At 48.7% G+C, this 25,169-nt stretch overlaps 1 protein-coding gene across 3 annotated transcripts in view; it reads right to left on the minus strand.

Annotated features, from left to right (window-relative positions):
* Positions 1 to 294: 294 nt before the first annotated feature.
* The window catches only part of LOC138788017 (actin, alpha cardiac muscle 1), a 48,296-nt gene continuing 23,421 nt past the window's right edge, over positions 295 to 25,169 (minus strand). For 2 of the 3 annotated variants that reach the window (XM_069965444.1, XM_069965446.1), the window contains exons 2-7: positions 3,879 to 4,026; positions 1,725 to 2,049; positions 1,454 to 1,615; positions 1,099 to 1,290; positions 819 to 1,000; positions 295 to 526 (exon numbers count right to left, since the gene is read on the minus strand). In XM_069965444.1, coding sequence (XP_069821545.1) covers positions 383 to 526; positions 819 to 1,000; positions 1,099 to 1,290; positions 1,454 to 1,615; positions 1,725 to 2,049; positions 3,879 to 4,026 — 1,153 coding nt within the window. In that variant the 3' untranslated portion in view covers positions 295 to 382. Of the gene's footprint in view, positions 527 to 818; positions 1,001 to 1,098; positions 1,291 to 1,453; positions 1,616 to 1,724; positions 2,050 to 3,878; positions 4,027 to 4,110; positions 4,193 to 25,169 lie in introns of those variants that run through there. The other variant, XM_069965445.1, reaches the window with a different exon arrangement.

Below are 25,169 nucleotides of genomic sequence, written 5' to 3' on the forward strand. Positions count from 1 at the left end.
TCAGTTTTCTGTCAATAGGTGATGGGGCCCATCTCATTTTGGTGTGAGGCTCAATAAATTCTAATTACACCTTTGCTGCTGCCCAATCTGTTACCCATAGGTATAGGTTCAGCAGACTGAGTGGATCAGAGGTGCCTGGCAGTCGATTATATCCAAATGACAGTGAATATTGAGTTGTGAGTTTGCAATATAAGGCCTGGAATTCATTTTTCTCACTCTCACTCTCACTCACACTCTCACACACACACACACACACACACACTCTCTGACATTTGTATCAGTAAGACACAAATCTTTATTCAAAAGGTGAGTTTATTGTTTGTATGAATAGGAGAAAATCTCTGTAATTGTAAGTGTACCAAGGGGGCAAGGGGTAGTCAGCTTAGAAGCACTTTCTGTGCACAATGGAAGGACCAGCCTCATCGTATTCCTGTTTGCTGATCCACATCTGTTGGAAGGTGGAGAGGGAAGCCAGGATGGAGCCTCCGATCCAGACAGAGTATTTACGCTCAGGTGGGGCAATGATCTGTGGGAAGAATTACCAAAGATTCATTGTTGGAATAGAAATGCATTGTGTAAGTGTTTGAGTCATCTGGGTACCAGTACAAAAGATCACTCACTAAAGAGAGGTGCTACTTTATATGCTTGAACTGTTTTTTTCCTTCGTGACTAGAAAAGTTGGTTTATCACCCCAAATGCTAAAGTACTATAAGCTACTCCATTCAGGCCTTTGCATATTTATGTGCATATTGTATATCAGTATATGTATGTGTTCTGTGGTGTATATATAGATTATATATAATATAGCTAATATCTACCTTGATCTTCATGGTGCTGGGTGCCAGGGCTGTGATTTCCTTCTGCATACGGTCAGCAATACCAGGGTACATGGTGGTACCACCAGAGAGCACATTGTTGGCATAAAGGTCCTTGCGGATGTCAATGTCACACTTCATGATGGAGTTGTAGGTGGTCTCATGGATACCTGCAGATTCCATGCCTATTGTGGATGACAACATATAGGGTGAGATTAAAGACTATTATAACAAAATAACACTTAAATGGGTGCAAATGTGGTGAACATAGCTGTCCTCTTACCAATGAAGGATGGCTGGAAGAGGGTTTCTGGGCAACGGAACCTTTCATTTCCAATGGTAATAACCTGTCCGTCTGGAAGTTCATAGCTCTTCTCCAGAGAGGAAGAGGAGGCAGCTGTTGCCATCTCATTCTCAAAGTCCAGAGCTACGTATGCCAGCTTTTCCTTGATATCACGAACAATTTCACGCTCAGCTATATGAAGAAAGATGGTGTCAGTACAATGTAAAATAGCAAACACCAGAAATAAAGGTATCTATATAATACTTATGAATATATATATATATATATATTTTTTTTTTTCAAATATTGTACAATACTTAAGGTATTGCCTTTCTTCTAAGTAAGAAGTTTTTACCAGTTGTGACAAAAGAGTAGCCTCTCTCAGTCAAGATCTTCATGAGGTAGTCAGTCAGGTCACGACCAGCCAGGTCCAGACGCTGGATGGCATGGGGCAGGGCATAACCTTCATAGATTGGCACGTTGTGGGTGACACCATCTCCAGAGTCAAGCACAATACCTATAGAGATATTGAAAAATGACAGTTATTACACAACTATGTACTTAGAATGGCATACAACTGTGCTTGGTGGTCTAATGCTATATTAAGTTCATATGATGGATCTCACCTGTGGTACGACCAGAGGCATACAGAGAGAGCACAGCCTGGATGGCAACATACATTGCAGGGACGTTAAAGGTCTCAAACATGATCTGTGTCATCTTCTCACGGTTGGCTTTGGGGTTCAGGGGAGCCTCAGTGAGCAGGGTGGGGTGTTCCTCTGGGGCTACACGCAGTTCATTGTAGAAGGTGTGGTGCCAGATCTTCTCCATGTCATCCCAGTTGGTGATGATACCATGTTCAATTGGGTATTTAAGGGTCAGGATACCTCTCTTGCTCTGAGCCTCATCCCCAACGTAGGAATCTTTTTGACCCATACCAACCATGACACCCTGGAAAGGGGAAAATGTATTTTTTAGAAGAAAATTATACACGCTCTGGAATTAAGGGCGCTTTAAAAAAAAAATTTTGATAAATGATATATGGAATACAAATATATGGAAACATAAAATATATACTAGCTAAAAGAGTGTATTTTAAGAAAATATGTTGTGAAGTACAGCAAATCAGTCTAATGTCTCAAACCCTTTCCGAAATTATAGCAATTTATATATACAGCTTTGCACTTAAACATAACACAAAACTGGTGGTTGAATAGAGTTTTGCCCATAATCTATTCCACAGTTCTGTTCTACAGAGGTCTGTCAGAACATTTATTAAAGGGCTTATCCAGCGCTACAAAAACATGGCCACTTTCTTCCAGAGACTGCACCACTCTTGTCTTTAGTTTGGGTGTAGGTTTTGCAGTTGGAAGAAAGTGGCCATGTTTTTGTAGCACTGGATAATTACTTTTTAGGGACAAAAAGATTTATCAAACTGGTGCAAAGTAAAATTGTCTTAGTTGCCCCTAGCAACCAATCAGATTCCCCCTTTAATTTTCCAAAGATTTTGTGAGGAATGAAAGGTGGAATCTGATTGGTTGCTACGGGCAACTAAGACAATTCTACTTTACAACTGTTTGATAAATCTCCCCCAATGTTTTCAACTCCAGTCCTGAGGCATTGTTTCCTATCATCAAGGGAAAAATAAAAGGTATTTTTCCACACTGAGCATCCTTTAGACCAGGCATGGGGAACCTCTGGCCCTTCAGCTGTTTCTAAACAACAATTCCCATCATGCCTTTGCAGCTGAAGCTAAAGCTTCGGCTGCCCAGGCATGGTGGGAATTGTAGTTTTGCAACAGCTGGAGGGCCGGATGTTCCCCATGCCTGCTTTAGACAAAGGGAAGTAAGAGTATTGTAATACCACAGAATGCTAACTGTTAGGAAATCAAGATGGATTAACTACAACTATGTACAGAGTGGACAATCTTCAAATGTGCCAGATTTATGAAAGTGGTGCATGCTGTTTGATAAATCTGTCACATCAGAAGACTGTCTACTATTAGTTCACACCAACTATTAGTTTGCTATAAATGTGCCAAATTTTTCCACACAATGTGGCACCTTAGGTCAAGCCCCTTTTCAGACACGACAGAAAATATCTCTTAAGTGTCTATAAATCATAATAAATGTGGAGAAATGTCCAGTGTGACGCTTTTCTGGTGCAGAAAAGTTAGTAAATCTGGGCTATTATGTTACCAATAGATGGCAATTTGAATGGTGAATGTAAATGTCCACAAACTAATGGCTGCTGCAGGGAGAAATATAATAATTGAAATGAGCTACAGCTGAACTAGAATATTTTATTTTTACTTATTCAAATTGTAGCTGTGTATCTGTATTAGAGTGTATTATCTGACAGATTTTTGAAGCCTAAGCCAGGAATGGATTTAAAAAGAGGAGAAATCTCAGTCTTTCTTTATAACCTGTCCCCTGTTCTGTCACTGGCTTTGCTTCAAAAATCTGTCAGATAAATCTCTGTGTAAAGGCACCAAGACATTACTAATATATTATTGTGCATCAGTGGTATCTAGTTTTGCCCACCAGGGTAGAATGGTGTGGTGCTTATCCTCCTTGCCTCCTTCTCCACCACCCTCAGGTCAATATCCCTATCCCTGTATTTAACAATGTAGTTCCCTGGGGCAAGGAGTCCTACACAGTTTCTACCTGAATCATATAGAATGGGACCCACTATGAGAACCATGGCCGCCGCTTGCTCTATGTTATGCCGTTGTGCTGCAATTAGCAAGTGAGATTAATGAAAAGGTGTAAAGATATTACCTGGTGACGGGGACGTCCAACAATGGAGGGGAACACAGCACGAGGAGCATCGTCTCCAGCAAAGCCAGCTTTCACCAGCCCTGAGCCGTTGTCGCACACCAAGGCGGTGGTCTCTTCGTCGTCACACATGTTAGAGTCTGGAGGGGAGCTATTGGGGGGCAAAGAAAGAGAATACACTTAAGTAATAGCAGAGGCTTTCACACAGTACTTCGATCTCGCCTAGCTGCTGCACCTGTCCTTCCTCCTGGCCCATCTGCTGAGGAAGCCCAGTTGTTCCTTTCTCTCATATGTCAGCTGTCTTTCTTAAGAAGTTGTCAAGTTAGTACTTGGCAAGAGCTGGATATAATTAACTCCATGCCGTAGAAAGCTCTTGCCAAGCATTAACATTTTACAGGGGTTTAAGGTGGGTAAGGTTCATGAACATTATAACAACTGTTACATTTGTAATAGGGTTGGATCAGTGAATTAAAGGAAACTGGCGGTTTCGATATTTGTGTGACCTATTTATTTCTTACCTACTAGAATAGAATTTTTTTAAGTGTGGCTAAAATAAAACTTGTTAGTTTGGGGGAAATAGATTGTTTTTCTGAGATTGTGATTGTCTATTCCTTTTGTGTGGCTTGGCATACAGAAATTAAAACAAGCCTGCAAGGAGGATGCTCTAGTTATTTTTAGTTCTGTAAGGAAACTAGGTGGAGTTGTAGTCATTTATCTAGATTATTATAGAAAATGTATGACCAAGACACCTTGTTCATACAGGGCAATTTTGATAAAAAAAAACCCTTTAAGCAAAAAAAATAATAATAAATAAAATATTATATGTATTTTTCTCTTTTTAGGATACACTTGAGATTTTGGCTACAAGGTTTGAAGCTACTGAGATTGGGAAGTTAGGAAATACATTATTAATAAGGGAATTCTTAATATGCTGATAGCGGTATTAAAGGAACCCTCTCCTTCATGATAAGTTGGTGATGTTCTGCAGTACTTTCTATAGGATGGCTGTTGCTGTATGGGACTTACCGTGCTGCAGCAGCGAGGGCGTAGGTGTAGCTGTGAGCTGGGAAGTGCTGTTCACAGCCATGTATTTATATTGGTAGCCCCTGTAGTGGGGATCAGGGAATCCCACACTCGTTTAGTTCCATATTTGGAGAGAAGCCAGGCCTGGCCAGCCTTGTGAGGGTCTGAGCTGGGGGTCTGAGTACTGACCATATTTAGAGGGGGGTCTCCCTCCCCCTTAAGTCTGTATAGAGCTTACACTTACACATGGCTATTCCTGGATATAGAACCTGAGAAGCTTTACTTAGAAAGTGCTGTGTGTGTATAGATAGATATCTTAAGACAGATATATTGACAGATCTGGAGATAACATTAACAGATATGTGAATATATAAGAAATATTTTAGAAGTACAATTTACATACTAAAAGGATAAATAATAATATTAAATGGTTTTAAAAAACTGGTGTAGTATCAAGCTCCAAAAGAATCAAGTAACACAGTTACTGTACTATAATGTTCATTCCATGATACATTTACATGACAAACTGCAGAAATAAAGTCACAGTTTAAATACAATTATTATGTTTGTATGTTAAACACTATATCAGAATTCTTGTAATATTTTCAGTAGGATTATAAGACTATAAGGTGTACTATAAATCCTGCTAATGCTGGTTATCGACAAAAGGCGCAGCCATTTGCCAATAACCAGCTGGTGTAAAATGGCCGTAAGGATGAGTACACATATATCTGGAGATCTTGGACTGTCCCAGATGGGAATGCATGATGCAAAAAGCTGATGTCTTGCATCCAGTGCTCCATAAACTAAAATAGGGCATGTCGCTAGACCTAAGGACCATCAGGCATAGTTGCCCTTGCATGGTTGTGCAAGATGCACAATTTCGCACAACCACACCAGATGCCAGCTAAATTTCTTGGACTTATGTGAACTTGGTCTTGTAGGCCTATTAAAAAGGAATTATAATGGTATGTATGAAATAGTGTCGGCTAAATGCCCAATTGGCTGATAACTATTTTTCTGACCATAAATATAGTTGCTTGGCTGTAAATATATTCTAAAAGTAGAGATCCCTCTATTCCTCCGTGTGATGTATCCATATGGCTGCAGCAGATAAACCGTTACAAGCGCTGTATATAATGTATGCTGTTCGGAGTTTAGGGGAGAACCTAGGATTGCGTTAGTCCAGTTGGCTGAATGCAGGATTTAAAATTGAAAGTTTCTAACTAGGTTGGTGCTCCGGCCAGTAGCACCAGCCCCTACTATAATGGTCCGTAGCAACTTCTAAGCTATCAGTTTCTATCAGTTATATCAGTTGCCATAAGTTTATTTCATTAGTTGTCATCAGTTTTCCCCTCAATGGCATTACAGGGGACCATCTATATAGGGGGCAGCAGCACACCAGAGCCCTCTACCTTGGGCAGCTGTTGTAAAACTACAACTCCCATCATGCCTAGATATCCCAGACTTGATGAGAGTTGTAGTTTTGCAACAGCTGGAGAGGCAAGGTTCCCTATCCCTGTCCTATAGAGTGCTGCACCTGTACAGAGCCAGGGTCACAAGGGTTAATGAGGGGGGCGGGGGCAGGGACATCTCTATGGAGCGCCGGAGGATGCATAATGCATGCGTCTGTACACGGCATGCCTCCGGCGCTCCATAGACTTAAATGGATGCAGTGCTGGATAGCCTAGCTGGCCGCACATCAGATTGCTGCAAGCTGCATTCTCCCGTACGGTCAGTCTGGCAGTCCTGCGGCACTAATGTGACAACGCATCTTCCGAACAGTCCCATTGAAAACAATGGGATTAGTTCAGAGATGCGGTTCCCTCTGGTGCTTCTTTCCTGCACCGGAGGAAAATGCCGCCGGATCGCTGAATATGTGTAAACTAGGCCTAAGGTCCAGAGTGATGTCACTCTACTGAGCTTCCTATCTTCATGTGGAAAAGAAAGCATAGCTTCTTTGTTATTTTATATGTACTTGCAACGATTTAGATACTGTTTTCTTTATCAGATAATCTCTTTTAACCCTTAGGGGACACAGCCAGTTTTCATTTTTGCGTTTTCCTTTTTCCCTCCTCGTGTATATAAGGCCATAGCGCCTGCATTTTTCCACCTAGAGACCCAAATGAGCCCTTATTTTTTGCGCAACTAATTGTACTTTGCTAAGGCAGATGTAATTTTTGCCTAAAATGTGCCGGGAAACCAGAAAAAAATTATATGTGTGGTGAAATTGAAAAAAAAAAATGTTTTTTTTTTATTTGGGGGGTGGTTGTTTTTACTATGTTCGCCCTGGGGTAAAACTGACTCGTTATATATGTTCCTTAAGTTGTTACGATTACAACGATATGTAACATGTATAACTTATATTTGATTTGATGGCTTGTAAAAAATTAAAACCTTTTAAAGAAAATATATGTTCCTTAAAATCGCTCCATTCCCAGGGTTATAGCGCTTTTATCCTTTGGTCTATGGGTCTGTGTGAGGTGTCATTTTTTGCGCCATGATATGATCTTTCTATCGGTACCTTGATTGCGCATATATGACTTTTTGATCGCTTTTTATTACAATTATTCTGGATTTGATGCGACCAAAAATGCGCAATTTTGCACTTTGGGATTTTTTTGTGCTGACGCCGTTTACCGTGTGAGATCAGGAATATGATTAATTAATAGTTCAGGCGATTACGCACGCGGCGATAGCAAACATGTTTGTTTATTAATTTATTTATTTATTTTTATTTATAAAATGGGGAAAGGGGGGTGATTCAGACTTTTATTAGGGGAGGGGATTTTGTGTTATTAAAAATACATTTTTCTTTTACTTTACACATATACTAGAAGCCCCCCTGGGGCTTCTAGTATCCCCCCACTAGACCACCAGGCATGTATAACAGCAAGTATTTAGAAGCAGCTGTCAACTTTGACAGCTGCTTCTAAGTACTTAATTAGCGGGCACGGCGATCGGACCGTGCCCGCTAATAGCCGCGAGCCCGGGCTACTCGCGGCACCCGGGATCGCGGCAGTTCAGAGGGTGGTCGCCGCGCGACCCCCCTCTGAACTCCCATAGCGGCACGAGGACGTTCAATAACGTCCTGGTGCAGCTATGGGTTAAAGGGAAACTCAGTTTAAGAAAAACTTGTTTTCTATTAAAAGTACATGAAAAGTTAAATATATGTGTCTATACAATGTATTACTGTATCTGTACGGTTCTGCCACACTGGTAGCTGATAGAAATCCAGGAAGTGAAAAAAAAAGTGGCCTCTGTGCCAATTCACATTGTCTCCTGCTTCTTCTGCTATCCCCCCTTAGGAGACAAATCTTCCATGCAGGGGCGTAACTAGAAATGGCTGGGCCCCATAGCAAACTTTTGATTGGGGCCCCCCCCTCCTCGACCAACCACTATGCCATCAACACACCCAGCTCTACACAGGTTCTATACACCATATAAATTACACTGCAGTTATATTAAGTGACTCACAGGGGACGCCTTCTCTCATTAGAGTTGTTTCCTTTTCATTTTCTTCTCCATCTGTCCTGGGCCATTATAAGAACTTCTCCGAGCCACGGATCCACAGAATCTGCCAGACAGACAAATTAGGCTCTGTGTAGACAGCTTATAGATTGCCCCTTGTTCAGTCCTCCATATAGATGGCCCCATGTGCATCTACTATAGTAGAGATCAGGGCCGTTTCTAGGACCGGGCGGGCCGGGCCACCGCACGGGGCGCTGACAGCTAAGGGGGCGCCCAGCGGCGCCCGACACCGCCCAGCTCCTGCCCTGACCAAGTGATTGGCACTCCCTCCGTCTCCCCTCCGGACCTCACTGATGATCTCCTGCAAGCTGCCGGCGCCCCCTCCCCTACAGACCTCACTGATGATCACCTGCAAGCTGCCGGCGCCAGCCCCCTCTCCCCCTGCGCGGATCTCACAGCATCTCTGTGAGACAGATCCTCCAGCAGGCCAGTGATGACGTCATCGGGCCTGCTAGAGGATCCGTGCGGCAGCTGGCAGGCTGGAGAGGAGAGAAGAGAAGAGAGGAAGACCAGGGCCAGGATTAGGTGAGTATATTGGTTTGTTTTTGTTTTGTTTTCTCGTGTTGAGGCAGTGCAGGAGGACTCTTACTATGGGGGTAGTGCAGGGTGTCCCCAATACTTTGCTCCTGTTCCCATTTTCTATACTATACCCAGAGAGATATCACTGTGTTATCTGTGCTGTTACATAGGACTGCAGGGGACAGCTACTACATTATCTGTACTCATAGATATCACTGTGGTGTTACATAGGACTGAAGGCCACATCTATTACATTATCTGTACTCAGAGTTATCACTGTGTTATCTGTGGTGTTACATAGGACTGCAGGAGACATCTACTACATTATCTGTACTCAGAGAGTTATCACTGTGTTATCTGTGGTGTTACATAGGACTGCAGATATATCACTGTGTTATCTGTGGTGTTACATAGGACTGCAGGGACATCTACTACATTATCTGTACTCAGAGGGATATCACTGTGTTATCTGTGGTGTTACATAGGACTGCAGGGATATCTACTACATTATCTGTACTCAGAGTTATCACTGTGTTATCTGTAGGGTTACATAGGACTGCAGGTGAAAGCTACTACATTATCTGTACTCAGAGAGTTATCACTGTGTTATCTGTGGTGTTACATAGGACTGCAGATATATCACTGTGTTATCTGTGGTGTTACATAGGACTGCAGGGACATCTACTACATTATCTGTACTCAGAGATATCACTGTGTTATCTGTAGTGTTACATAGGACTGCAAGTCTCAGGGAGTTGAGCTCTGCTACATCTGCCACCCTGTAGTATATCTCTATCTCCTGATACTGTGGAGCGGCTTGTGCACAGACGTGACCCAGGGCTGTTTCTAAGGCCGGGCTGTTGGGGTAGTGTGTCTGTTGGAATGGTGGCCAAGTGGGGTAGTGTGTGTGTGTGTGTGGGGGGGGGGGGGAGTCAGGTGGGATAGTGTGTGTAGGGGGGTCAGGTGGGATAGTGTGTGTAGGTGGGTCAGGTGGGATAGTGTGTGTGTGTGTGGGGGGGGGTCAGGTGGGATAGTGTGTGTGTAGGGGGGGTCAGGTGGGATAGTGTGTGTGTAGGGGGGTCAGGTGGGATACTGTGTGTGTAGGGGGGGTCAGGTGGGATAGTGTGTGTGTAGGGGGGTCAGGTGGGATAATGTGTGTGTAGGGGGGGTCAGGTGGGATAGTGTGTGTGTAGAGTGGTCAGGTGGGATAGTGTGTGTGTGTAGGGGGGTCAGGTGGGATAGTGTGTGTAGGGGGGTCAGGTGGGATAGTGTGTGTGTAGGGGGGTCAGGTGGGATAGTGTGTGTGTGTAGGGGGGGGTCAGGTGGGATAGTGTGTGTGTAGGGGGGTCAGGTGGGATAGTGTGTGTGTAGGGGGGTCAGGTGGGATAGTGTGTGTGTGTGAGGGGGGAGGTCAGGTGGGATAGTGTGTGTGTAGGGGGGTCAGGTGGGATAGTGTGTGTGGGGGGGGAGGTCAGGTGGGATAGTGTGTGTAGGTGGGATAGTGTGTGTAGGTGGGATAGTGTGCGTAGGGGGTTAGGTGGGATAGTGTGTGTAGGGGGGTCAGGTGGGATAATGTGTGTAGGGGAGGTCAGGTGGGATAGTGTGTGTAGGGGGGTCAGGTGGGATAGTGTGTGTAGGGGGGTCAGGTGGGATAGTGTGTGTGTGTGTGTGTGTGTGTAGGGGGGTCAGGTGGGATAGTGTGTGTAGGAGGGACAGGTGGGATAGTGTGCGTAGGGGGTCAGGTGGGATAGTGTGTGTAGGGGGTCAGGTGGGATAGTGTGTGTGTAGGGGGGTCAGGTAAGATAGTGTGTGTGTAGGGGGGTCAGGTGGGATAGTGTGTGTGGGGGGGAGTCAGGTGGGATAGTGTGTGTAGGGGGGTCAGGTGGGATAGTGTGTGTAGGGGGGTCAGGTGGGATAGTGTGTGTGTGTAGGGGGGGTCAGGTGGGATAGTGTGTGTGTGTGGGGGGAGGTCAGGTGGGATAGTGTGTGTGTAGGGGGGTCAGGTGGGATAGTGTGTGTGTAGGGGGGTCAGGTGGGATAGTGTGTGTGTAGGGGGGGTCAGGTGGGATAGTGTGTGTGTAGGGGGGTCAGGTGGGATAGTGTGTGTGTAGGGGGTCAGGTGGGATAGTGTGTGTGTAGGGGGGGTCAGGTGGGATAGTGTGTGTGTAGGGGGGTCAGGTGGGATAGTGTGTGTGTGAGGGGGGAGGTCAGGTAGGATAGTGTGTGTAGGGGGGTCAGGTGGGATAATGTGTGTAGGGGAGGTCAGGTGGAATAGTGTGTGTAGGGGGGTCAGGTGGGATAGTGTGTGTGTGTAGGGGGGTCAGGTGGGATAGTGTGTGTGTGTAGGGGGGTCAGGTGGGATAGTGTGTGTAGGGGGGACAGGTGGGATAATGTGTGTAGGGGAGGTCAGGTGGGATAGTGTGTGTGTAGGGGGGTCAGGTGGGATAGTGTGTGTGTATGGGGGTCAGGTGGGATAGTGTGTGTGAGGGGGGAGGTCAGGTGGGATAGTGTGTGTAGGTGGGTCAGGTGGGATAGTGTGTGTGTGTAGGGGGGTCAGGTGGGATAGTGTGTGTGTGGGGGGGGAGGTCAGGTGGGATAGTGTGTGTAGGGGGGTCAGGTGGGATAGTGTGTGGGGGGGGAGTCAGGTGGGATAGTGTGTGTAGGGGGGTCAGGTGGGATAGTGTGTGTGGGGGGGGAGTCAGGTGGGATAGTGTGTTTGTAGGGGGGTCAGGTGGGATAGTGTGTGTGTGTGTGTAGGGGGGGTCAGGTGGGATAGTGTGTGTGGGGGGGGGGGGAGGTCAGGTGGGATAGTGTGTGTGTAGGGGGGGTCAGGTGGGATAGTGTGTGTGTAGGGGGGTCAGGTGGGATAGTGTGTGTGTAGGGGGGTCAGGTGGGATAGTGTGTGTGTAGGGGGGTCAGGTGGGATAGTGTGTGTGTAGGGGGGGTCAGGTGGGATAGTGTGTGTGTAGGGGGGTCAGGTGGGATAGTGTGTGTGTGAGGGGGGAGGTCAGGTGGGATAGTGTGTGTAGGGGGTCAGGTGGGATAGTGTGTGTGTGTAGGGGGGTCAGGTGGGATAGTGTGTGTGTGGGGGGGGAGGTCAGGTGGGATAGTGTGTGTAGGGGGGACAGGTGGGATAGTGTGCGTAGGGGGTCAGGTGGGATAGTGTGCGTAGGGGGTCAGGTGGGATAGTGTGTGTAGGGGGGTCAGGTGGGATAATGTGTGTAGGGGAGGTCAGGTGGGATAGAGTGTGTAGGGGGGTCAGGTGGAATAGTGTGTGTAGGGGGGTCAGGTGGGATAGTGTGTGTGTAGGGGGGGTCAGGTGGGATAGTGTGTGTAGGGGGGACAGGTGGGATAATGTGTGTAGGGGGGTCAGGTGGGATAATGTGTGTAGGGGGGTCAGGTGGGATAGTGTGTGTGTGAGGGGGGAGGTCAGGTGGGATAGTGTGTGTAGGGGGGTCAGGTGGGATAGTGTGTGTGTGTGTAGGGGGGTCAGGTGGGATAGTGTGTGTGTGGGGGGGGAGGTCAGGTGGGATAGTGTGTGTAGGGGGGTCAGGTGGGATAGTGTTTGGGGGGGAGTCAGGTGGGATAGTGTGTGTAGGGGGGTCAGGTGGGATAGTGTGTGTGGGGGGGGGAGTCAGGTGGGATAGTGTGTTTGTAGGGGGGTCAGGTGGGATAGTGTGTGTGTGTGTGTAGGGGGGGTCAGGTGGGATAGTGTGTGTGTGGGGGGGGGGAGGTAAGGTGGGATAGTGTGTGTGTAGGGGGGGTCAGGTGGGATAGTGTGTGTGTAGGGGGGTCAGGTGGGATAGTGTGTGTGTAGGGGGGTCAGGTGGGATAGTGTGTGTGTAGGGGGGTCAGGTGGGATAGTGTGTGTGTAGGGGGGGTCAGGTGGGATAGTGTGTGTGTAGGGGGGTCAGGTGGGATAGTGTGTGTGTGAGGGGGGAGGTCAGGTGGGATAGTGTGTGTAGGGGGGTCAGGTGGGATAGTGTGTGTGTGTAGGGGGGTCAGGTGGGATAGTGTGTGTGGGGGGGGCAGGTCAGGTGGGATAGTGTGTGTAGGGGGGACAGGTGGGATAGTGTGCGTAGGGGGTCAGGTGGGATAGTGTGCGTAGGGGGTCAGGTGGGATAGTGTGTGTAGGGGGGTCAGGTGGGATAATGTGTGTAGGGGAGGTCAGGTGGGATAGAGTGTGTAGGGGGGTCAGGTGGGATAGTGTGTGTAGGGGGGTCAGGTGGGATAGTGTGTGTGTGTAGGGGGGTCAGGTGGGATAGTGTGTGTAGGGGGGACAGGTGGGATAATGTGTGTAGGGGGGTCAGGTGGGATAATGTGTGTAGGGGGGTCAGGTGGGATAGTGTATGTGTAGGGGGGTCAGGTGGGATAGTGTGTGTGTGAGGGGGGAGGTCAGGTGGGATAGTGTGTGTGTAGGGGGGTCAGGTGGGATAGTGTGTGTGTGGGGGGGGAGGTCAGGTGGGATAGTGTGTGTAGGGGGGACAGGTGGGATAGTGTGTGTAGGGGGTCAGGTGGGATAGTGTGTGTAGGGGGTTCAGGTGGGATAATGTGTGTAGGGGAGGTCAGGTGGGATAGTGTGTGTAGGGGGGTCAGGTTGGATAGTGTGTGTGTGTAGGGGGGTCAGGTGGGATAATGTGTGTAGGGGAGGTCAGGTGGGATAGTGTGTGTGGGGGGGAGTCAGGTGGGATAGTGTGTGTGTGGGGGGGGAGTCAGGTGGGATAGTGTGTGTGTAGGGGGGTCAGGTGGGATAGTGTGTGTAGGGGGGTCAGGTGGGATAGTGTGTGTGTGGGGGGGGTCAGGTGGGATAGTGTGTGGGGGGGAGTCAGGTGGGATAGTGTGTGGGGGGGGAGTCAGGTGGGATAGTGTGTGGGGGGGGGAGTCAGGTGGGATAGTGTGTGTGTAGGGGGGTCAGGTGGGATAGTGTGTGTAGGGGGGGTCAGGTGGGATAGTGTGTGTGTGTGTGGGGGGAGGTCAGGTGGGATAGTGTGTGTAGGGGGGTCAGGTGGGATAATGTGTGTGAGGAGGGAGGTCAGGTGGGATAGTGTGTGTAGGGGGGTCAGGTGGGGTAGTGTGTGTGTGGGGGAGTCAGGTGGGATAGTGTGTGTGGGGGGGGGAGTCAGGTGGGATAGTGTGTGTGTGGGGGGGTCAGGTGGGATAGTGTGTGTAGGGGGGTCAGGTGGGATAGTGTGTGTGTGGGGGGGGTCAGGTGGGATAGTGTGTGGGGGGGAGTCAGGTGGGATAGTGTGTGGGGGGAGTCAGGTGGGATAGTGTGGGGGGGGGGGGGAGTCAGGTGGGATAGTGTGTGTGTAGGGGGTCAGGTGGGATAGTGTGTGTGTGTGTAGGGGGGGTCAGGTGGGATAGTGTGTGTGTGTGTGGGGGGAGGTCAGGTGGGATAGTGTGTGTAGGGGGGTCAGGTGGGATAATGTGTGTGAGGAGGGAGGTCAGGTGGGATAGTGTGTGTAGGGGGGTCAGGTGGGGTAGTGTGTGTGTGGGGGAGTCAGGTGGGATAGTGTGTGGGGGGGGGAGTCAGGTGGGATAGTGTGTGTGTGGGGGGGAGTCAGGTGGGATAGTGTGTGTAGGGGGGTCAGGTGGGATAGTGTGTGTGGGGGGAGTCAGGTGGGATAGTGTGTGTAGGGGGGTCAGGTGGGATAATGTGTGTGAGGAGGGAGGTCAGGTGGGATAGTGTGTGTAGGGGGGTCAGGTGGGGTAGTGTGTGTGTGGGGGAGTCAGGTGGGATAGTGTGTGTGGGGGGGGAGTCAGGTGGGATAGTGTGTGTGTGGGGGGGTCAGGTGGGATAGTGTGTGTAGGGGGGTCAGGTGGGATAGTGTGTGTGTGGGGGGGGTCAGGTGGGATAGTGTGTGGGGGGGAGTCAGGTGGGATAGTGTGTGGGGGGAGTCAGGTGGGATAGTGTGTGGGGGGGGGGAGTCAGGTGGGATAGTGTGTGTGTAGGGGGGTCAGGTGGGATAGTGTGTGTGTGTGTAGGGGGGGTCAGGTGGGATAGTGTGTGTGTGTGTGGGGGAGGTCAGGTGGGATAGTGTGTGTAGGGGGGTCAGGTGGGATAATGTGTGTGAGGAGGGAGGTCAGGTGGGATAGTGTGTGTAGGGGGGTCAGGTGGGGTAGTGTGTGTGTGGGGGAGTCAGGTGGGATAGTGTGTGGGGGGGGAGTCAGGTGGGATAGTGTGTGTGTGGGGGGGAGTCAGGTGGGATAGTGTGTGTAGGGGGGTCAGGTGGGATAGTGTGTGTGGGGGGAGTCAGGTGGGATAGTGTGTGTAGGGGGGTCAGGTGGGATAATGTGTGTAGGGGAGGTCAGGTGGGATAGTGTGTGTAGGGGGGGTCAGGTGGGATAGTGTGTGTAGGGGGGTCAGGTTGGATAGTGTGTGTGTGTAGGGGGGTCAGGTGGGATAATGTGTGTAGGGGAGGTCAGGTGGGATAGTGTGTGTGGGGGGAGTCAGGTGGGATAGTGTGTGTGTGGGGGGGAGTCAGGTGGGATAGTGTGTGTGTAGGGGGGTCAGGTGGGATAGTGTGTGTAGGGGGGTCAGGTGGGATAGTGTGTGTGTGGGGGGGGTCAGGTGGGATAGTGTGTGGGGGGGGAGTCAGGTGGGATAGTGTGTGTGGGGGGGGAGTCAGGTGGGATAGTGTGTGTGTAGGGGGGTCAGGTGGGAAAGTGTGTGTGTGTAGGGGGGGTCAGGTGGGATAGTGTGTGTGTGTGGGGGGGAGGTCAGGTGGGATAGTGTGTGTAGGGGGGTCAGGTGGGATAATGTGTGTGAGGAGGGAGGTCAGGTGGGATAGTGTGTGTATGGGGGTCAGGTGGGGTAGTGTGTGTGTGGGGGAGTCAGGTGGGATAGTGTGTGTGTGGGGGGGGAGTTAGGTGGGATAGTGTGTGTAGGGGGGTCAGGTGGGATAGTGTGTGGGGGGGAGTCAGGTGGGATAGTGTGTGTGTGAGGGGGTTAGGTGGGGGTAGTGTGTGTGGGGGGGTTATTGCAGGCAGAGGGGGGAACTTTATTACTATGGTGGGTACTGCAGGCACATTATTACTATATAGGCACAGGGCACAGCAGTGGAGGCATTTTACTATGGAAAACACACAGCAGGAGACATTATTACTATATGGAGGGTACAGCAGTAAGCATTATTACTATATCCTTCCTAGTAGCCCGAGTAACCTCCCCCTTTCTTCCGCCTTTATCAATATTCGCCCTGTTGTCAAAATGACCTAGAAACTGCCCTGGTAGAGATCCCTCTCTGTGTAATCCATTTATAGTAGATGACACCCTCTGTGCATCACCTATATCAGGGGTAGGGAATCTCGGCTCCCCAGCTTCTGCAAAACTACAACTCCCATCATGTATGGACAGTCAAAAATAAAGCTGTAGTTTTGCAATAGCTGGAGAGCCAAGGTTCCCTATCCCTGCCCTACAGTATATGGTCCTCTCTGTGTAGTCCTCTTAGATGACCCCTCTGTGTCAACCCCCCCAGTGTAGTTCCCCTTGTAGATGCCCCCTAGTCCCCTTCATAAATGGCCCCTCTGTGTAGTTCCCCTTTTAGATGGCCCACATTCCCCATAAAGGTAGCCCCCAGTGTTGTCCATCCCCGTCCCGCATATAAGTAGCCCCCAGTGTTGTCCATCCCCGTCCCGCATATAGGTAGCCCCCAGTGTTGTCCATCCCCGTCCCGCATATAGGTAGCCCCCAGTGTTGTCCATCCCCGTCCCGCACATAGGTAGCCCCCAGTGTTGTCCATCCCCGTCCCACATATAGGTAGCCCCCAGTGTTGTCCATCCCCGTCCCGCACATAGGTAGCCCCCAGTGTTGTCCATCCCCGTCCCGCATATAGGTAGCCCCCAGTGTTGTCCATCCCCGTCCCGCATATAGGTAGCCCCCAGTGTTGTCCATCCCCGTCCCACATATAGGTAGCCCCCAGTGTTGTCCATCCCCGTCCCGCATATAGGTAGCCCCCAGTGTTGTCCATCCCCGTCCTGCATATAGGTAACCCCCAGTGTTGTGCATCTCCCCTATAGGTAACCCCCAGTGTTGTGCATTCCCATCCCCCATATAGCCCCCAGTATTGTGCATCCCCCCATATAGCCCCCAGTATTGTGCATCCCCCATATAGCCCCCAGTATTGTGCATCCCCCATATAGCCCCCAGTGTTGTCCATCGATGACGCTGCCAGGACTTCATCAAAGAGCTGCTCATCGGGTGGGACACTCTTGTGATCGCAAGCAGAACGCTTGCTTGCGGTCACAAGAATGATTGACAGGGCGGGAAGCCTATGGCTTCTCGCGCTGTCAGTCAGAACACTAAACACACGGGAGGCCCGCTCGGCCGCCGGGTGTTGCAAGCAGTCATCTTCGGGGGGCCAAGGCCACGGGCCCCCTGATGTTAGGGGCCCCGTAGCAGCGCTACGGCTGCTACGGCGGTAGTTCCGCCCCTGCTTCCATGCCTCTGTCTCACATTGTGTGTTTACTGATGATGCAGACAGGGGGCAGGGCGTGATCTCCCAGGAGGCTTGGCTGGATGACTCAATCCCCTGAGTGATTCACCATCTCTGTCCGACCAGAAGCAGCTGCAGCACTAATTTTACTGATACTGTAATAGGTTGGGGCTGTGATGATCACATGAGGGAAAGCATTGCATTCTGGGAAATGCTAAACCAGGAAGGAGAGAAACACAAAACAGAGCAAAAAAAAACAAACAAACAAATGGATTTTTGGTAGTTTCAAAACTGGGATAGACAGCTAAGTAATGCGTTACGCTTCTGCAGAAGTTTAATTTTTTTTTAACCTCTACAGAGGATAGAGGTGAAGTCCAAAGCATACTGAAGTATGGCAGGCTGCAGGCACACATAATTGTGTACTTGCAGTTGTATCTTCAGTGATCACACACTTACCATCGAAGTGAGAATGTTGTTTAGTCTGTAAAGTTTTTGATTATCAGCATAAAAAAAAAAAAAAAAAAAAAAAAATTCACTCACCATCTACCAGCTTAGGTGTCAAACTGTGGCCCTCCAGCTGTTACAAAACTACAATTCCCATCATGCCTAGACAGCCAAATCTTTAGCTTTGGCTGTCCAGGTATGATGGGAATTGTAGTTTTGTAATAGCTGGAGGGCCTGAGTTTGACTCCTGTGATCTAATCTATGAAACACAAGTTTCCTACCAATTTAATAATGTTATAGTGGTCCAAGCCCACGGAACACAAGGTTTCATAGTTGTGATGGTTAAAGGGAATCTGTCAGCTGCAATTCACGTTCCAAACTACTGAGATTGTTAGGGTGCGTTTACACAGAGAGATTTATTTTACAGATTTTTTTAAGCCAAAGCCAGGAACAGACTATAAACAGGAAACAGATCATAAAGAAAAGACTGAGATTTCTCCTCTTCTGAAATCCATTCCTGGCTTTGGCTTCAGAATCTGTCAGATAAATCTCTCTGTGTAAACGCACCCTTAGATAGCTGTTAGGCAAGCAAGACACCTGGTACCTTTCATATATATAAATTGTAATGTGCCTGCTTGTTCTAACAGCTATCTAATAGTTTTTGCAATTTGGAATATGAGTTATAGCTGACAGATTTCAAATTAAGGCTGTGTTCTTACAAAGTATTTTTGCTCACTATTTTGCAATCAAAACCAGGAGTGGATTGAAAACACAGAAAGTGAATGGCCATTATTTAATGGCAAATAATTGCTGTTATTTGAAAACAACGGCCATTGTTTTAAAATAACTAATTATTTGCCATTAAATAACAGCCATTCACTCAATTTCAGCAGTGTGTGAACATAGCCTTTTTAATCTACTCCTGGTTTTGATTGCAAAATAGTGAGCATAAATACTATGTGGAAACATAGCCTAAGGCCATGTTCACACAGTGTATGAACATTGGACGTTGGCAGTATGATTTTAATTGGGAGGCAGGCACATTCAGGTGTGCCCGCACTCTAGTTTACCATTGTCCCAGCGGGAAATACAGCCTGGAGTTGTACTTTACACTGTGAGCACAGCCTATTTTCTATGCCCACTGTTCACCGAACTGCAGCTGTAGAGAATAGGCCAATTATTTTGAAGTGAATAACGGCAGCAGTATTTACAGTGTATACCTGCAACAAAGGCCATTGTTTAACAATAATAAACAGCGTGTGAACTTTGTGTGAGCCTATGCCCCTGCATTCTCGCAGCTGATTTTCACTTCGCTAGAAAGTAGTGCACTTTTGCGTCAAAGCTGGTGATTGGTTGATCGAGCAATTAGTGAACCGGGAGCTGAAGCAGGAGCATGGGCAGGTAATGCTACGTTTACACGAAACGAATTTTCGCGATAACGATCGAATTCGAACGATAATCGTACGTGTAAACGCGGCGAACGATCGAAAAATCGTTCATTTTGATCTGTTCATAAATCGTCGTTCATCGATCGCAAAAAATTTGCCGATCTTTCCGTGTAAACAGTCATCGCGCGATAGTACGGCCGCCACCCCCGCCGCTGCCGCCGCTCTGATCGCCACCCCCGCTGCCCCGATCGCCAACCCCGCCGACGCTCCGATGGCCACCCCCCACCCACCCGGTCGCCGCCGCCGCTCCGATCGCCCCCACCGCCGCGGGCAAGAGGATACGTTACGGGCCGGGCTGCGGGCGCGCGATCGCAAAACGATCGCAAAAGATTTTTCCATACGATATATCGGACCGTCTAAACGCTGATCGTTATAAAAAAAAAAATTGTTACTCCGACATAGTTAATCGTACGATCGGGCCATTAATCGCCTCGTGTAAACTTAGCATTAGAATTTGCCGTTCTGGCTGCTAATTAGTTCAGTATTGTATGAGGGTAGAATAAGTGGTGGACTCAACACTAGAAGTTGCAGTGTAACAAAAATATTTATTTGGTGAAGGGTAGTGTTCCATATATACAGTGAGAATTAATATACAAATATACACATGATTAGCAATTTGAAATGTGTGATGCACACTGAAGGTGGGTGTAAGTCTAGATAGTCTATTTCACCCTACCTTACTCTTAGGGAGCCGCTTGGATTGAGCGTCCCCAGTACCAAGCGGTGGACTTTCCCTATCACTAGATAGGAGAGACAGTCAAGTGAAGTACGTATTGCTGTCACTCTGAAGATGTGGGGAATGTCTTATATTGTATGCTTGGTTATTATTGAACATGTTTTCTGCACGGTTATGCAGTAAGTACTCTTCTATTGACCGGTAGATAGGCTGTTGTTTAGAACAGGGTTATGGTGATTCCACTAGTCATCCGACGCGTTTCCCCCTTCTTCCTGGTAAGGATATCTGGGTTCATCAGGGATGCGTGTGGTTTTTCAGCCAAAGGTGTATACGTCATAAGAGTCTGGTGAAGGTAAGTATGGATACTATCAGTCACATTGAATTTACATACAGAGCGCCAGTCATGTGATATATGGTCTAAAAAATCGTTACCTCTCAGATAAATCTGGCCGGTGTGGATAGAACTTCATGGAGTTGGACACAAATGTTAACTGTAATACCGGTGTGTATAGATAATTTCCTCCGGAAGGTGCCCGGGGGCATATAATTCCTAGCCTGTAAAATAGTATAGGGAGCGTATAATCCCTAATTCCCATTATAAGGGCAAAGAGGGGGTGAATAAACAGGACAATACCTGAATGATGTTCCTTATGAATCCCTCATGGTGGAGGTTTAGACAAGCAGGCTGATAAGTGATGCAGGCAATGGCGGATTATAATGTAGGCGGTTTGGGCGGCCGCCCGGGGCCCGAGGCTCCGGGGGGGCCCATGCCTTGCCGCCCACATTATAATGCCGCCCGGGAGGCCCCCTCGCCACTGCACTCTTGTGACCGCAAGCATTGTTTCGCTTGCGGTCACAAGAGTCCCCGGCTGCCTCCGTCTGATGCGCGGCTGCCGGGGGTGTCCGGTCCTCTCCCCGGCAGTGCGCGCGTCACACAGCTCCTAGTGCCGCCTGGGGCCCTGTCTTCCGGTACTGGGAGCGCACGTACCGGAAGTCAGGGCCCAGGCGGCACTAGGAGCTGTGTGATGCGCGCGCTGCCGGAGAGAGGACCGGACACCCCCGGCAGCCGCGCATCAGACGGAGGCAGCCGGAGAGAGGATCGACGGGGAAACGCAGGGTAGGTGAGTTATATTTTGTTATTTTTGTGTTATTTACTCACTGGGGGGGGGGGGGGGGAAACCATCTATAAAGGGGAGAAAGAGGGGGACCATCTATAAAGGGGGGGGAAAGGGGGGGGAAGAGGGGGGCCATCTATAAAGGGAGGGGGGAGAGGGGCACATCTATAAGGGAGGGGGGAGAGGGGGACCATCTATAAAGGGGGAAAGAGGGGGACCATCTATAAAGGGGGAAAGAGGGGGACCATCTATAGAGGGGGGAAAGGAGGACCAGCTATAAGGGGGGAGAGGGAAGAGGTGGACCATCTATAAGGGGGGGGAGAGGGGGACCATCTATAAGGGGGGAAAGAGGGGGACCATCTATAAGGGGGGAAAGAGGGGGACCATCTATAAGGGGGGAAAGGAGGACCAGCTATAAGGGGGGAGAGGGAAGAGGGGGACCAGCTATAAGGGGGGAGAGGGAAGAGGGGGACCAGCTATAAGGGGGGAGAGGGAAGAGGGGGACCAGCTATAAGGGGGGGAAAGAGGGAGACCAGCTATAAGGGGGGAGAGGGAAGAGGGGGACCATCTATAAGGGGGGAAAGAGGGGGACCATCTATAGAGGGGGAAAGAGGGGGACCATCTATAGAGGGGGAAAGAGGGGGACCAGCTATAAAGAGGGAAAGAGGGGGACCATCTATAAGGGGGGAAAGAGGGGGACCATCTATAGAGGGGGAAAGAGGGGGACCATCTATAAGGGGGGGAAGAGGGGGACCATCTATAGAGGGGGGAAGAGGGGGACCATCTATAAGGGGGGAAAGAGGGGGACCATCTATAAGGGGGGAAAGAGGGGGACAATCTATAAGGGGGAAAGAGGGGGACCATCTATAAGGGGGGAAAGATGGGGACCATCTATAAGGGGGGAAAGAGGGGGACCATCTATAAGAGGGGGGAAAGAGGGAGACCATCTATAAAGGGGGACTATCTCCTATAGGATTAGCACCATCCTCTCCTGACATCCTCTGTGCTGCTGGGACCTCCCCTATAGATCAACACCCTCCTCTCCTGACATCCTCTGTGCTGCTTGGTCCTCTCCTATAAGATCAGCACCCTCCTCTCCTGACATCCTCTGTGCTGCTGTGACCTTGAGGGGGGCAACATCAGGGGACCAGGTGAGGTGGCGATATGTTTATTGGGGGCAGTGGAGGTGGGGTGGGCAATGCTTACTGGGGATAGCAGCAGGGGACCAAACATTATGTTTATTGGGGCCAGCAGGGAGGGGAGGCAGGCAGTGTTTATGGGGGACAGTGTGGGGGGGGGGGGGGACGACGCAGTGGCAGATTATAATGTGGGCGAATTGACTGGGGGGGGGGGGGGGCCCAGGTTGGGTGGACAGCCCGGGGCCCAGAGTACATTTAATCCGCCACTGGATGCAGGCTAGATGTCAGACCCCCTGTAATGGCAAGGAAACAGGGAGGCATAATGTAACTGTACTAAGCATAAATACGGAGGCCTGGGGATAGAAGTAGCAGGTCACACTTACTTATATGATGAAGGGAGAAGATAACCGGCGGTGGGTCGGTCCAGAGAGCGAATGTGCGTCTGGATATCGTGCCGGCCGGCATGTCCTTTAAGCGCCACGGGTATGGGGTGGACCTGGCGCGGTGACATCAATGTTTTGCCGTGCGCCAGACCTGCGCATGCACAGTCAAGCGATTGATGTCCGCGCGTGCACAGTAAGGGGATTGAAGTCGCTTGCCAGTACAGTTAGAATGCCCTCAGTGAGCGCTGCCATGGGCGGCGCAGATGGCTGTTAGGAGTCCCCAGAATGAATATAACGTATCAAAGGCATACAGTGTGTCCATTTAAAAAGGTCCCCATAACGATATGCTATGTTAGAGTGATGTTTAGCAGTTGGGTCGGTCCGTGGATCAAATACTGCGAGAGGCAAGACAGGAGAAATTGAGCCATATTATGATGCAAGGTGTATATATATATAAACTTGATGTGGTATGATAAAGGTATGATGTATGATGATGGTATGAGGTAAATGTAGATGATGATGAGGATGGTAAGGCGGTACTAGAAGGATATATAGAGGCAAACATAGGATAACATACTTACCTTCACCAGACTCTTATGACGTATACACCTTTGGCTGAAAAACCACACGCATCCCTGATGAGCCCAGATATCCTTACCAGGAAGAAGGGGGAAACGCGTCGGTTGACTAGTGGAATCACCATAACCCTGTTCTAAACAACAGCCTATCTACCGGTCAATAGAAGAGTACTTACTGCATAACCGTGCAGAAAACTTGTTCAATAATAACCAAGCATACAATATAAGACATTCCCCACATCTTCAGAGTGACGGCAATACGTACTTCACTTGACTGTCTCTCCTATCTAGTGATAGGGAAAGTCCACTGCTTGATACTGGGGACGCTCAATCCAAGCGGCTCCCTAAGAGTAAGGTAGGATGAAATAGCCTATCTAGACTTACACCCACCTTCAGTGTGCATCACACATTTCAAATTGCTAATCATGTGTATATTTGTATATTAATTCTCGCTGTATATATGGAACACTACCCTTCACCAAATAAATATCTTTGTTACACTGCAACTTCTAGTGTTGAGTCCACCACTTATTCTACCCTCATACAATACTGCTTTACTTTAATAAGTGGGGACAACAACCATCTATGAGATATATCGACCTGGGACAGCGCTTGTTGATATTTACTCCACTTGGGCTACCCCCTTCAGTGCGCACTCCCAGGACCCATCAAATAGAATTAAGGTATGGCAAGCTTTCTTTCAACAGGGATTGAAACTGACAAATGGGCAGAAGAGGCTAGCGAGGTTTTTTCAGAAAGGGAGTTGAATCTACCCACAACCACTACACCATCCATACAAAATATATTTAAAGATCTTCAAAACACATACAGGGATAACATCAAATCATATTGGGAAACTAAATCCCTTGAAAATTATATCTCACACAATATTGTTCCCAGGGCACTACGTATTACCATTGTCCCGGCCGATAGGAGCAAAAACCCCAACCTCCTAAAAAAGTGGGAACAAGAGGCCACTGCTTCATCGATCAGATTTATGAACCTTCTCCTTGATGATGAACGCATGACCCTGGAAAGAACCACCAAGAAACTAGAGGAACATATAAAAACTGTGCTTACATTCAAAGATAATCCGGAGTTTAACAAGAGGGAGACAGAATTACAACAGCACGTTGATAAATATAAAAATCAGATCAAAGAAAGGAAACATAAGCAATTTGTCAGGGATCTCACCGTATTCAAAGAAAATAAGGCTTATAACTTTCTACACACAACATCATATCCAGAAACTGAGACTGATATATCCTCCTCCGACACAGATACTGCTACATCAGGGCAATCCAAGAAGAAGAAGAATAGGAGACCCTTCAGCAGATCACCTTATAGTACACGCCAAAGGGAGAGGGGAGGATGGCAACCACAATACAGACCAACATATGGAAGGGGGAGAGGACGGGGGGGAAACAGACCCTACCAGGACAGACCAGACCTGACCAATACAACACAGAACCCCCAAAACACCACTACCTCGACCGGACTAACACCCTCACATGTCACTCCGGCCTCTCCAGAAACAATCTCTATGTCCTCCTCCTCCTCATCTGCATCTTTTTTAGCAAGGGGGGTGCCAACACCGGGCACCTTCTAGAATCACATAATGGACCCACTCCTCACACGACAGAAGTTTCACCACCTAACCAGATCATAAATCTGTCACATCATGTCCTAACCGAAGCGGAATCCTCCCTGCTCACCAAAGGCCTGTCCTTTGTACCAACCAATAACTTTAAGGTTTTTGACTGGGTCAAAGACATACATCTCTTTGCAAGAAAACTTAAATGGAGAAAGTTTTTTATCATGAATGATGCTAGGAAATGCCTTGAACTGGGGGTCTCACCAGAAGACCTACTGGGAATCAACACACTCTCAGAGTTACTGGTAGAAAACGAGAGGGAACGAGGAATAGGACCCTTCTCCACCTGCCAACCGAAGTCCAGAAGAATGCCTCCGGTCTTAGACAAGACAGCATAGACATCTTCACA

Source organism: Dendropsophus ebraccatus, chromosome 4 (assembly GCF_027789765.1).
Source record: "Dendropsophus ebraccatus isolate aDenEbr1 chromosome 4, aDenEbr1.pat, whole genome shotgun sequence".
Classification (NCBI taxonomy): Eukaryota; Metazoa; Chordata; class Amphibia; order Anura; family Hylidae; genus Dendropsophus; species Dendropsophus ebraccatus.